Consider the following 12,625-nt stretch of genomic DNA (forward strand, 5'->3'; position numbering starts at 1 on the left):
GTTCGATCTCCGATCATTATGGAACCTTCTTAACACTTGTTTAATACTTCAATACCAATCTAAGGGACGTCATTTCCTGTCTCTAAGACACCATTATTCCCTCACCAACTTGTTGCTCGTTATTCCTACTCGATATACGACTTACGACTCGCTTTCCTTAACAACTTCCTTTCCTTATCTCGAATGGTTTTGAAATCTCGTTTGGGGGTTATCAAACACTATTCCTACTCATCGAAATGTCGTATACGCTATGACCTTCGTTGTCCTATTCTCAGTACATGTAAGGGGGATTTTTCGAGGTGTAACAGCAAGCGTACTTCCATAAGCTCTTGAATGAAAAAGGGGACAGGGATATCGTGCTGGGTGAGTTAGAACATTCTGAGTGTTGTAGATATTTGGTTACTGTAGGTGCATAAAGGCTGCCGAGGTTAAGAAGGTTATCCGTAAGATGAAGAGGGGAAGAGCGACCGGGCCAGATGAGATCCCGGTAGACTTTTGGAAGAGCACAGGGGAGACACGTATGGAGTGGCTGACTAGGTTTTTTAATGTCTTATTTGGGAAGACTAAGATGCCAGAGGATTAGAGGTGGAGTAAAATGGTCCCGTTGTACAACGTAAGTCTGAGTCAGAGGATTAGAGGTGGAGTACACTATGAAAGTTTGGGAGAGGGTGATCGAGATGAGGATGATGAGGGATGTGTCAATATCCGAGAACCATTTCAGATTCATGTTAGGGCGATCTACTACAGAAACTTATCTTATCAGGAGAATGGTGGAGCAGTATAAGGACAAAAGAGAGACTTACACATGGTGTTCATTGATCTGGAGATGGCATATGACAGAGTCCCTCGAGAGGTCTAAAGGTGTGCATGTGTCCTACATCAAGGAAATTGATCTGGAGGATGCTAAGACTCGGGTTAGAACAGTGTGAGGTGATTCAGAAAACTTTCCGATCGTGATGGGTTGCACTAGGTATCAGCCCTTAGCCCATTTCTATTTACCTTAGTGATGGACGAATTAACGCGACATATTCAGGAGGAGTGGTCGTGGTGTATGTTATTTGCAGACGACATAGTTTTGATTAACGAGACGCTTAGTGGAGTTAAAGATAAGATGGATGTTTGGAGAACGACCTTAGAATCTACAGGTTTCAGGTTAAGCAGGACTAAGACGGAGTACATGGAGTGCAAGTTCAGTGATGTGACGCAAGAGACAGATGTGGAAGTGAAGATCGAGGCACAAACTATACCCAAAAGAGGAAGTTTCAATTATCTTGGGTCCATAATACAAGGGGACGGGGAGATTGATAATGATGCTGCACACCGTATTAGCGCAGGGTGGATGAAATGGAGGCGTCCCTCAGGGGTTCTTTGCAATAAAAAGGTATCGCCTAGGCGGAAAGGTAAGTTTTACAAAGTGGTGGTTAGACTAGTATTGTTGTATGGGGCAAAATGTGGCCAGTCAAGAACGTTCACGTGTAGAAGATGAAGGTAGTGGAGATGCGGATGCTCATACGGATGTGTGGTCACACTAGGAGAGATATGATTAAGAATAAAGATATACAAAATAAGGTCGGATTGGCCTCCATGGCAGACAAGATGAGGGAAGTGAGACTGAGATAGTTTGGGCATGTGTAGACGAGGTCTGAGGGTGCTCCAGTTGGGAGGTTTTAGAGATTGGCGGTCGCAGGAGTTAGGAGAGGTAGAGGTAGGCCGAAGAGAACTGGAAGAGGTGATTAGACAGGATATGGCCAAGCTTCAACTGACTGAGGACATGACCTTAGATAGGAAGATTTGGAAGTCGAGGATTAAGATACAAGGTTAATAGGTAGTTGAGTTTTTTCGCGCTGTGTGTGAGAGAGGTGGGGGTTTAGCCTTTCCATCTCCTCTTCTCCTTTTATTAGTATTATTATTTTGGTATCGCGTAGATCATTATCTTTATGTGTGTATTGCTATGTGTTACTCCATTTGTTTTGTATCTTGATGTTTTGTTTTCCTATTTTTATTGCAATCCTGCATTGACTACGTTTCTTTTGAGTCGATGGTCTATCGGAAACAGTCTTTGTACCCCGCAAAAGTAGAGGTAAGGTCCGCGTACTTCCTACCCTCTCCAGACCCCACTTGTTGGATTACATTGGGTATGTTGTTGTTAATATTACAGATGCCAATCAATTAATGGAATTACTAATAATCTAATTTATTGATTAATGAATTCTTCACACTTTCCCTTGTCAAATTTCATGTGTCGGATACAAAATTCATTGACTGTCTCACCTTATTTTGCACTGGTCAAAATATGTTTGCAATATTCGCCTCTTCTATCTGGTTTTCAAAGGGTTTAGAGTCTCCACCTACTTTCTAAGGGCGTATTAGAAAACATATTTGTATTGATATGTCTACTCTGTTTTAGTCTGCGAAATCAATGAAATTCTAGGTAAGAGTTTGATTTACTCCTAGGGGAAGATGTTAGGTATTCCTCATAGCCTATTCTAAGATAGCCCTCACACTTAGTTTAGCTATATTAGAGGGGGATTATCTATTTCTTTATTATTACCTGTTTAGGGTCTAAGATAGCCCCAACACTTAGTTTAGCTATATTAGAGGGGGTTATCTATTTCTTTATTATTACCTGTTTTTTGAAAAAGTGAAGAAGAAATAATTTTATGAAAATGGAGTGAAATCGTGATAAGGTGATATCCACAACATGCATACTTCAAAATAAAATATAAGCATAAAATAAGTATACGGTGCATATAAAAATGTGTATGACTCAAAAAATAGTGTACAACGCCTGAATTTTTCTATTAACATTTTAAGGTTTTTTTTTTCCTAAAACTGCATATCTTATAATAATTTCAAACACAGGTTCTTTCAGAAGTGAAAAGAGTCTAGAATTAGTTCACCTTTTGTCAAAACATTTTTTTTGTGCGGATTGCCCTTGGCACTAGTCTTTAATTTTTGCCCCTCAAATTGCTGGTCTTTAATATTTTCCCTTCGCCTACTACCATGAGGTTTGGAGTTCGAACTCTGACTCAGTAAAAAAAAAAATCGCAAGGCAGAGTTTCGTAACAAAATTAGGTCTACTTGGGCAAAAGTTAGGCCTTAAGGCAGAGTTTAGCAAAATTCCAACTGAGTAAAAAAAAAAAATTCCTTAATGCAAACCTCTACCTTAAGGTAGAGTTTTGCCATATGCCTGAAGGCAAAACTCTGCCTTAAGTAGAGTTTGCAGTCAAACTCTGCCTGATCCAGTAGAGTTTGCAGTCAAACTCTACCTGATCCAGTAGTGTTTGACTACAAACTCTACTCTGCCTAAAGGTAGAGTTTTGCAGGCAAAATTTTTTCTTGCGAATCCAAACTCTACCTTGCGATTTTTTTTTAATTTTTTACTGAGTGGGGGTTTGAACCCGGAACGAAGGGGTTTTTTAGCGAAGGGCAAAAATTAAAGACCACCCCCGAATAAGGGAAATCGTGCAAATTGCCCTTATCAAAATGGTTCATTTGCACGATTGCCCTTCAAAGGCGCTAGTCTTTAATTTTTGTCCCTCAAATTGGTGGTCTTTAATTTTTGTTATTCGCTAAAAATTCCTTGATTTCGGGTTCGAACCCCCGCTCAGTCAAAATTTTTAACAAAAATTGCAAGGTGAAGTTTGAATTTGCAAGGCAGAGACTCAAACTCTACCTTAAGGTAGAGTTTTGCCTTCACTAGAAGGCAAAAACTCTGCTTTAAGGCAGAATTTTGCCTTCAAGTAATTTTGTTTTGGAATTTTTACTCATTATAACTTCTTTTAAGACCTAATTGTTAATATTAACTACCTTTTTATTTAATTATATTTAGTAGCTAATTAACTTTTCTAAATTACAAATGGTAGCTATATAAAAAAATACATACCCAAACACATATATCTTTCTTTTTTCCCAATCACTTTCCCAATCACTACTCATTATTCATTTCTCAAAACCCTAAAAAATCTCTCCCCTTCTCTCAACCACCACCACTATGGCTGCGCCGCCCCTCTCTCTCTCTCTTCTCCCTCTCCCTCTGTGCTCACCCCACTCTCTCTCCGCCGCCCCTCTCTTTCTTCTCCCTCTCCCTCTATGCTCACCTCTCTCTCTCTCTCTCTCTCTCTCTCTCTCTCTCTCTCTCTCTCTCTCTTTCTTTTCACTCTATCCAGTGAGGCGATAGCACAGATCTGACCGTGTGCATTGTTGGTGGTGGCCGCGATGGACTGATTTTAAGATGGCGGCGGAGAAGATGACGTGAAGGTGGAGAGATTAGGGTTTTGTTGGTGGTGGAAAGATCAGGATTTTTTGGTGGTGGTGGTGTCTCAGATTTGGGTTTTTGGTGGTGGTGGTGTCTCAGATTAGGATTTTGGTGGTGGTGGAGAGATTAGGGTTTTTGGTGATGGTAGTGTCTCAGGTCTGGCCGTGTGTATTTGTTAAAAGCCAAATAGAAATACATTCAAAAAATCTACATATCAAAAATACACTGTTTTTGAATGTATTTGTCTTTGTATTTTTTGAGTGTATTTTGTTAATAGCCAAACACACTGTTTTTGAATGTATTTGTCATATATTTGAATTTTTTTTGTCTTGTATCTGAGTGTGTTTGTTGAAATCCATTCAAATACATGAAAATTTGAATATATTTGGCTTCATATGTAGTTGGAATGTACACAATGTATTTGAAATACATCAAAAAAGTCACTGAAATACATAAAAAAAAATCAATAAAATACATTAAAAAAAATCACTGAAATACATAAAAAAAAGACACGGAAATACATTATAGCAAAAAAAAAAAAGAACTGAAATAAATCAAAGAAAAAAAAAATCACTAAAATACATCAAAAATATATATATTAATATCTAATTTAATAGCTCCACCGTTAAAAGCTAAAATTAAGGATCCTGGTTTTTTTTTTTTACCTTGTTCTCATGTATTTGTTGGCAACAAATATACGCGAAAACATACACTATTTTGCCAAAATATAGCTACAAATGGTAATATTTAAAAGGATAGCTACAAATGGTAGGAAGCTACAATAAGGTAGTCATTTGAGTAAGTTTGCCTTTTTTTTTTTATTTTTTATTATTGAAATCTTACAAACTTCTGCCTTAAGGCCTATCTTTTCCCTGAATAGACTTAATTTTGGGCAAAAGTTAGGCCTTAGGTTTATTCAGGCTGGCAAACGTCTGCCTGAATAGGCTTAACTTTGCTACAAACTTCTGCCTTGCTATTTTTTTAATATTAGACTGAGCGGGAGTTCGAACCCAGAACCCATAAATTTTAGGCCAAGGGCAAAAATTAAAGATTTCAAATTTGAGGCCAAACATTGAAGACCAGTGCCTTTGAAGGACATTCCGCACAAAAACAAAGTGTCAAAATTCAGTCCTAAACATCTGACCCAATTTCTCACAAAATCAGATCTGAGCAGACTGGGCAATGGCCAGGCCCAAACGATTTTAAAGAGCAGGGCCCAAAAACACATGATTTCTCCGAAAATATTTTGACACTTACATTGAGGGTGTGTTCGGTATGGAGGAAAATGTTTTCCTATAAAATAAGTGAATTTCCACTTATTTTCTCATGTTCGTTTGGGTAGTGGAAAATAAGTGAATTTCTTACTTATTTTCCCATGTTCGTTTGGTTGATAGAAAACATTTTCCGGAAAATACTCATCCAAGCCTTACCAACTCCAACCCAGCCCCATACCCCCACCCCCACCCCACTCCCACCCACCCACCTACTCCCCCACGCCCCCCTCCAAAAAAAAAATTCTTTTGATTTTTTTTTTTTTGATTCCAAAAGTTTTAATTTTTAACCACACAAACATTCAATTTTGGGGGGGGGGGGGGGGGGGTGTGCAAAAAACTGATTTTTTTTTCAAAACTATTAAACAAAAAAAACGTCAAAACTTTTTTTTCAAAAATATTAATTGTTTTTGCGCGGGGGGGGGGGGGGGGGGTAAGGTGGTGGGGGTAGGGTGCCGGGTGGAGTGCAAAAAAAAGTCAAAACTTGTTTTTTTTTTTAAAAAAAAATTTGTTGGGGGAGGGGGGGGGGGGAGCGTAGGGTGCGGGGTTTGGGTGGGGGGGGGTTTCAAAATCGTGTAAGCATTTTTCTTAGAAACGTCTAAGGAAGACCAACAGGATCTAATTACGAATATTGGAGAAGTGACTTTTAAATTTTGCTTTTTGCTTAACATAATACATCACAGGAGAAAATAAGAGAAAGGCTAAAAATGTGAAGAATGAGGGGAAAAATAAAAATAAAATAAAAAGGAAGATAATAAGGAACCAGAGTGAGGGGGTAGGCGTAGGGGAGGGATAGGGTGTGGGGTGGGGGGGGGGTAGGGTGCGGGGTTTGCGTGGGGGTGCAAAAACCCAAATAATGTCAAAACTTTTTTTCCAAAAAAAAAATTATTTTTTGGCGGGGCGTGGTGGGTGGGGGTGGGGTGGGAGTGGTTGGGGCTTGGTGGTTGGGATTGGGTTGGGTGGTGGTAGGGTGGTTGGTGGAATGAACTTGTTTTCCCTACTTTTATTAGTGAAGTCATTTTCCCCAATTTTGAGGAAAATGTTTTCCAAAAAAAAAAAAAAATGTTTTCTAAAATTTTTGACCAAACGAACATGAGAAAATTGGAAAACATTTTCTGGAAAACGTTTTCCTCCATACCGAACACACCCTGAGTAGGCCCATTTTTCCCAAACTTTATTACACAAACTTCTATTAGGGCCCAAGTTATAGTGGCTCAAGTCATTCCGTTCAAAAGCAAGACAAAAGGTGTATATATATATATATAAACAATTTTTTGCACGGATTGTTCTTCGTTTGGGGTGGTCTTTAATTTTTGCCCTTCAAATTGGTGGTCTTTAAGTTTTGCCCTTCGTCTAATACCCCGAGGTTGTGGGTTCGAACCTCAGCTCAGTAAAAAAAAAAAAAAAAATCGCAAGGCCGCCCATGCGAATTCTGCCTTAAGGAAGAGTTTTGAAGGCAAAACTCTGCCTTGCGAACCCAAATTCTATCTTGTATTTTTTAAAAAATTTTGACTGAGTGGGGGTTCGAACCCGAAACCAAAGAATTTTTAGTGAAGGGCAAAAGTTAAAGACCACCAATTTGAGGGGTAAAATTTAAAGACTGCCCCCAGCGAAGGGCAATCCTGCAAATTGCCCATATATATATATATATATATATATATATATATATAGATGTATACTAATATCACTTATACGTAGGATATAGATGTATACGTAGGATATAGATGTATACTAATATCACTTATACATATCATATACCTATTTTCTCATACCGTATATACGCCCCACCATATGCATCCTTTCTCGCACCGTACATGTACCCCATTTCCTTTGCCATGAACATAATATACCAATATCACATAGTATATACTTTCTTTTACCCCCATACACACACCACTCCGTATACCTTGTACTTCTTTGTAGACTATGGATTCACGCATCATATACCATTTCATATACACCTGCATACACATATTTTCTCATACCCTAATATACTTCATATATATCCTACTCATATACCATATATACACACCTATGACTTTCTCGCTTTGTTATTCCTTGTTTTCATACTGTTTTCGATATGCTTGGTCCTATCTGACCTTTTGTCTTATTTTTCTCTCTTGTTCTCCTCTCTTGAGCCGAGGGTCTTTCGGAAACAGCCGCCCTACCTTTCAAGGTAGGGGTTAGGTCTGCGTACACTCTACCCTCCCCAGACTCCACATGGTGGGATTATACTGGGCTTGTTGTTGTTGTTGTACACACCTATTTTCAATACATGTACAATATACACGCCATATACACATTTTCTTACATCGCATACACATGTTACTTTATATACCATTTCGAACCCCTCATACGTTATGCCTATATATATTAAATAAATCACTTTTGTCATCACTTTTTTTTTTTACTTTATTAAATTAATTCAGTTTTCCACTTTTCTTTAAAAATAGGTAAAAATGAAATAGATAATTCCCCTCTAGTATATTTAGACCAAGTTTAAGGAACTATTTTGGATAGATTTTAAGGGACGCCTAACATCTTCTCCTTAGAATAAGTAAAATCCTTACTAGAATCTCACTGGTTTCGCAGACTTACAGAGTTTATTTTCAAAATAAATAGGTTTCCTAGTTGATGTTTGGCCAAAAATGCATATATTGACCCATAGTTGCCTCACATTCGAGTATTTTTAATCGTCTTTTGAGTATTAGTTATAATGAATTGTGCTTAATATCATTTTTTTATTGTGTAGGAATAAAGCAATCCGAAGATGAAGAAATTTGGAGCAAAATCGGACGAAAAGTGTTGAAGAATAAAAGACAAAATAATAAGTATGAAGCAAAGTATTCATTGGCTATTTATGATGTGATGATTGTCAATTTATTAAGTGACTAGAGGGTGGAGGCCCGTATTTAAACACAGGCCCAACATGTTAGCTTCTTGAGTAACCTGCTAACTTTTTTTTGAACCATCAAAGATCCTTTTTTTTTTTTTTTTTTTTTTGCGGGGATTGCCCTTCATTTGGGGTGGTATGAAACTTTTGCCCTTCAAACGTGTGGTCTTTAAGTTTTGCCCTTCCGCCTCTTTTAATGAATTTTTTCGAACAAAATTACCCCTTATCCTATTGAACACTTACTATTTTGTTTTTACAGTTTTTCTATTATCACGCGCTTTTTCTCTATGTCTCCAGTTTCTTTTTGAGTTGTTTCTCTTTAACCGTACAAATATTTAGGTACGAATTTATAGTTGTTATTATTGTTGTTGTTGTAGTCGATTTTGTTTATTGTAGGTATATATTTCACAATTTGTTGTTTCTTTTTTTTTCCATAATTGTTTTGTCTGTAATTGATCGTTTCTGATGTAAACTATGGTTTTAGTGTTTATTCAAAGTTTCTATATGATTTTTTCATTGTTATGTCATGTTTCCAATGTTTACATTGGTTTTTTTTTGTTTCTTATTATGTTATTTCCATTGTTTTTCTTTTTGGATTTTTGATATGTGCTTTTGTTTATTGTAGGTATATTCTTCGCCTTTGTTGTTTTTTTTTTCTGTAATTTTTTTGTATGTAATTGATTGCTTCTGATTGTAAACTATGGTTTTAGTGTTTATTCAAAGTTTCTGTATGATTGTCTCATGGTTATGTCGTGTTTCCTTTGTTTTTTGTGGATTTTTGATATGTGCTTTTGGATTTCTTTGTGTTGAATGTTCTAAGTTTTGATTCAACCTCAGCCTTCAGGAAACTTTTGCCTGTGATTCAACTTTTGCCTTCAGGCCTAACTTGCTCAAAGGTTATGCATTAGAGGGCAGAGCTGTAATTCAACCTCTACCTTCAGTCCTAAGTTGTTCAAACTCCTTAGTTTATGTTTAATTTTTTATTTTTGTAACTAAACTTATCCTTATTCTTGCATAACTTATAAATGAAGTTATTTTTGTAAGTGTTTCTATTCCAGCATGTGTTGTGTGTTATGGTTTTGTGTATGTGTTTTTGTTTATGAAACTGAACTTTTGTCTATTCTCTTCCTTCTATGATGTAGGTGATTTTTTGGTTTGTGTAGCAGTCCAGTAACTCATTGTATTATGGTACATGTTAATTGTTTCTTTCTTTTTTAATAACTTGACTACTTTTGGATTTTAAAATTCTGCCTGATGGCTTAACTTGACTACCTTATTGGACTCTAAAGTCCTGCATGAAGGCAGAACTTGACTAACTTTATGAATGTAAAGTTCTGCCTGAAGGCAAAACTTGACTAACTTTTGGCTTGTAAAGTTCTGCCTCGTGGCCTAACTTGACTACCTTTTTGGACTCTAAAGTGTTGCATGAAGGTATAACTTGACTAACTTTTTGAATGTAAAGTTCTGACTTGGACTGTAAAGTTCTGCCTGATGGCCTAAGTTGACTAACTTTTGGACTCTAGTTTGACTTCTTTTCATATTAATTTTTCTTTTATAGGTAGACGATCGTTTGGTTAAGTTTGAACATTGGTTTGAAGCATGTGGTCTGTGAAGTGGTGATTTTAAATTTAAGGATTTGATTATGTCATTTTTGAGTGTCTCTCATTTGGAGTTGTTAAAAAAGAGTGGGTTTGGACCTTTTATGGAGTTGGCTGATCTACACTTGTGTGATAATATGTTCCATTGCTTGGTTTTATCCCAAGTTGACTCTGGTACTGATAGTGTGTTAAAGTTTAAGATTTTTGGCCGTGAGTGTGTATTTGATCGTGACTGTTTCCATCTTATTATGGATTTGGATAGTTGTGGTGGTGATTTTAGTGTTGTTTCTACCCGACCAAATAGATTGTTGAGGCGATATTTTCCAAATGTGGATAGAATAAAGTTGTGTGATCTCAAGATGTTCTTACAGTTTCGTTCAATTAATAGGCCTGTTGGTTTTTGGGCAAAATATAGTGATGCTGTTAAGCTTGCTGAGGTCTATATAGTGGAGAGGGTGTTGTTGGGACGTGATGATCAATGTTTTTAAAGATCATATAATGAAGATAATTGATGATGATGTTCTTCGGGTTTCTTAACCTTGGGGTACTCTTGGTTTTGATTGGTTGGTACAGTCACTTCGTTGTTGTTTGATGACTTTCAAGACCATGCCATTTAATAGTCAGATGACTTATATGATTAACGGGTTTCCTTATGCTTTACATGTGTGGGCAATTGAGCTTTTCCCTATTTTTCGAGGATTTTCAAATTATAATGGTCTAAAGTTTCCTCGTATGTTGTGTTGGGGTCCGTCAAAGCAAGCTCCTTATAATGTTGTTATTGAGAATTTCTTCCATGCTGAAAATATATGTGTTTTTTCAGTTGCTGTTTTCTTTTTATTTTGCTTTTTTGTCATTTTTTTTAAATGTGTCATGCTTTTTTGTATTGTGGTATAGAGATTTAATAGGTTTCATGTCAACTCTGTTGTTGCTATGGGACAAGAGAGGTACAATTATCCAATTGCACTTCAATTTGCTTTTGATACAGGCTCTTGTTCTTCGATTGTGGTTTTGCCGCCACTACTGATTGATCACATACTTGATGTAAGTAGTAATTTTGTATTTTGTCTTTTTTTTTTATTTGTATTTTTTCATTTATGGCCTTATTCAAAACTCCCTATAATATTTGCTTTAACCGGCAGAGATTGTTGTGTGTGTGTTTCAACCTATGCCTTCAGGCCTAACTTGTGATTCAACTTCTGCCTTCAGGCATAACTTGCTTAAAAGTTATTCCTTAGAGGCAGAGCTGTGATTCAACTTCTACCTTCAGGCCTAACTTTGTTCAAAAGTTATTTGTTTGAATAGGGTGTTATGTCCAGTGTGAATAAGAAACTGGAAGATGAACGCTCTACTATTGTCAAGCAAGTCACGGTATGGTTTAATTTTTATCATATCTTTGTTTGTATACATATATTGTTCTTTTTTGATTATTTTTACTTACTTTCTTATTTTTGATTATTCTTACTTTTTTTATTATTCTTACTTTTTGTAGGATTGTCTGAATAGCCGCGTAGAAGAATTGGATAAAAGATTTGTTGACGTGATTAAAGCTGTTGCTGAATGTGTTGAAAAGACTACTTTAGACGGTAGAATTGACACTTTGGAAACACGATTTGTTTCTCTGATCGACACTATCGAAAGTTTAGTTTGACTCCATCGTGAAAAAAAATAATGTTTAGGTTGTGGGTCTACTAAAAGAGAATCTGATTTAGCTGATCCGGTAAACGAAGAGGGAAAGTTAGATCCTCATTTGCAAAAACATTTGCAGCAATATCCCGAGAATATGCTTTGTAAAGCAACTTCTACAACAAATGTGTCACGACCCAACCCCGTAGGCCGCGACTCGTGTCCGAGCAGGACACCTTACGTACCCAATAACCTCAAACCAACATATAAATTAGATACACATATATAAAAGCCAAACTGAGTCACCAGCTATCGTACATAAGCAGATGTAGCGCACGAAAGCCGATAAGGCCGTCCCAAAATACATATTCTCAGAACATATATACACAACCCACGTATGTGTCTACAGACCTCTACAAACAATACTAACAGAAACATAAGACGGAACAGGGCCCCGTCATACCCCTGAATAAACATATACATATGTGATAGAAAAGTCTGTACCAAAATATGGCTCCGGACAAAGGAGCACTCCAAAACAGCAGAGCAGATATCCTAAGCGGGCGGATCTCTGAAGTGGGTATCTGTACCTGCGCGGCATGAAAACGCAGCCCCCGAAGAAAGGGAGTCAGTACGGAATATGTACTGAGTATGTAAATCATGAAGTACCGTAAACAAAATCATAACCGGAACAGAAAGTACAGAAAATGAGTGCAAAGTCAAGAATATCAAAATTCATACTTACAAAACATAAATAGTGTATGCAGAAACATATGCCAAATCCGGCCCCAACACGGGACTCGGTGAACAGAACGTGGCGCCACCCCGTCACTGGCGCCACAACACATCATACTTCAGAGTAGGAAATAGCTCCGTAACATATCATAATGTCACGACCCGACTAGGGGCCGTGACGAGTACCCGATACTTGTACCGAGCACCCCTTGTCTATCGTTTTACCTCTACCTCTTAGCAAGCCGTA

General features: G+C 37.2%; 1 protein-coding gene across 1 annotated transcript; it reads left to right on the top strand.

Annotated features, from left to right (window-relative positions):
* The first annotated feature begins 650 nt into the window (after nt 1-650).
* LOC132607761 (uncharacterized) lies at nt 651-10,034 on the top strand. Its single transcript, XM_060321842.1, has 5 exons — nt 651-914; nt 1,034-1,400; nt 8,282-8,372; nt 9,260-9,341; nt 9,981-10,034. The coding sequence occupies exons 1-5, from the start codon at nt 651-653 to the stop codon at nt 10,032-10,034; spliced, it is 858 nt and encodes a 285-aa protein (XP_060177825.1).
* The last annotated feature ends 2,591 nt before the right edge of the window (nt 10,035-12,625 follow it).

The sequence above is a fragment of the Lycium barbarum genome, chromosome 8 (assembly GCF_019175385.1).
Source record: "Lycium barbarum isolate Lr01 chromosome 8, ASM1917538v2, whole genome shotgun sequence".
Classification (NCBI taxonomy): Eukaryota; Viridiplantae; Streptophyta; class Magnoliopsida; order Solanales; family Solanaceae; genus Lycium; species Lycium barbarum.

What these genes read in the sequence shown, in the direction of transcription:
- LOC132607761 (XM_060321842.1), top strand. Translation starts at nt 651, where the DNA reads ATGAAAGTTTGGGAGAGGGTGATCGAGATGAGGATGATGAGGGATGTG. An exon ending in TGGAGGATGCTAAGACTCGG is followed by an intron (nt 915 to 1,033) that starts GTTAGAACAGTG and finishes CGACATATTCAG; the next exon opens with GAGGAGTGGTCGTGGTGTAT. An exon ending in ATGCATTAGAGGGCAGAGCT is followed by an intron (nt 9,342 to 9,980) that starts GTAATTCAACCT and finishes TTTCTTTTATAG; the next exon opens with GTAGACGATCGTTTGGTTAA.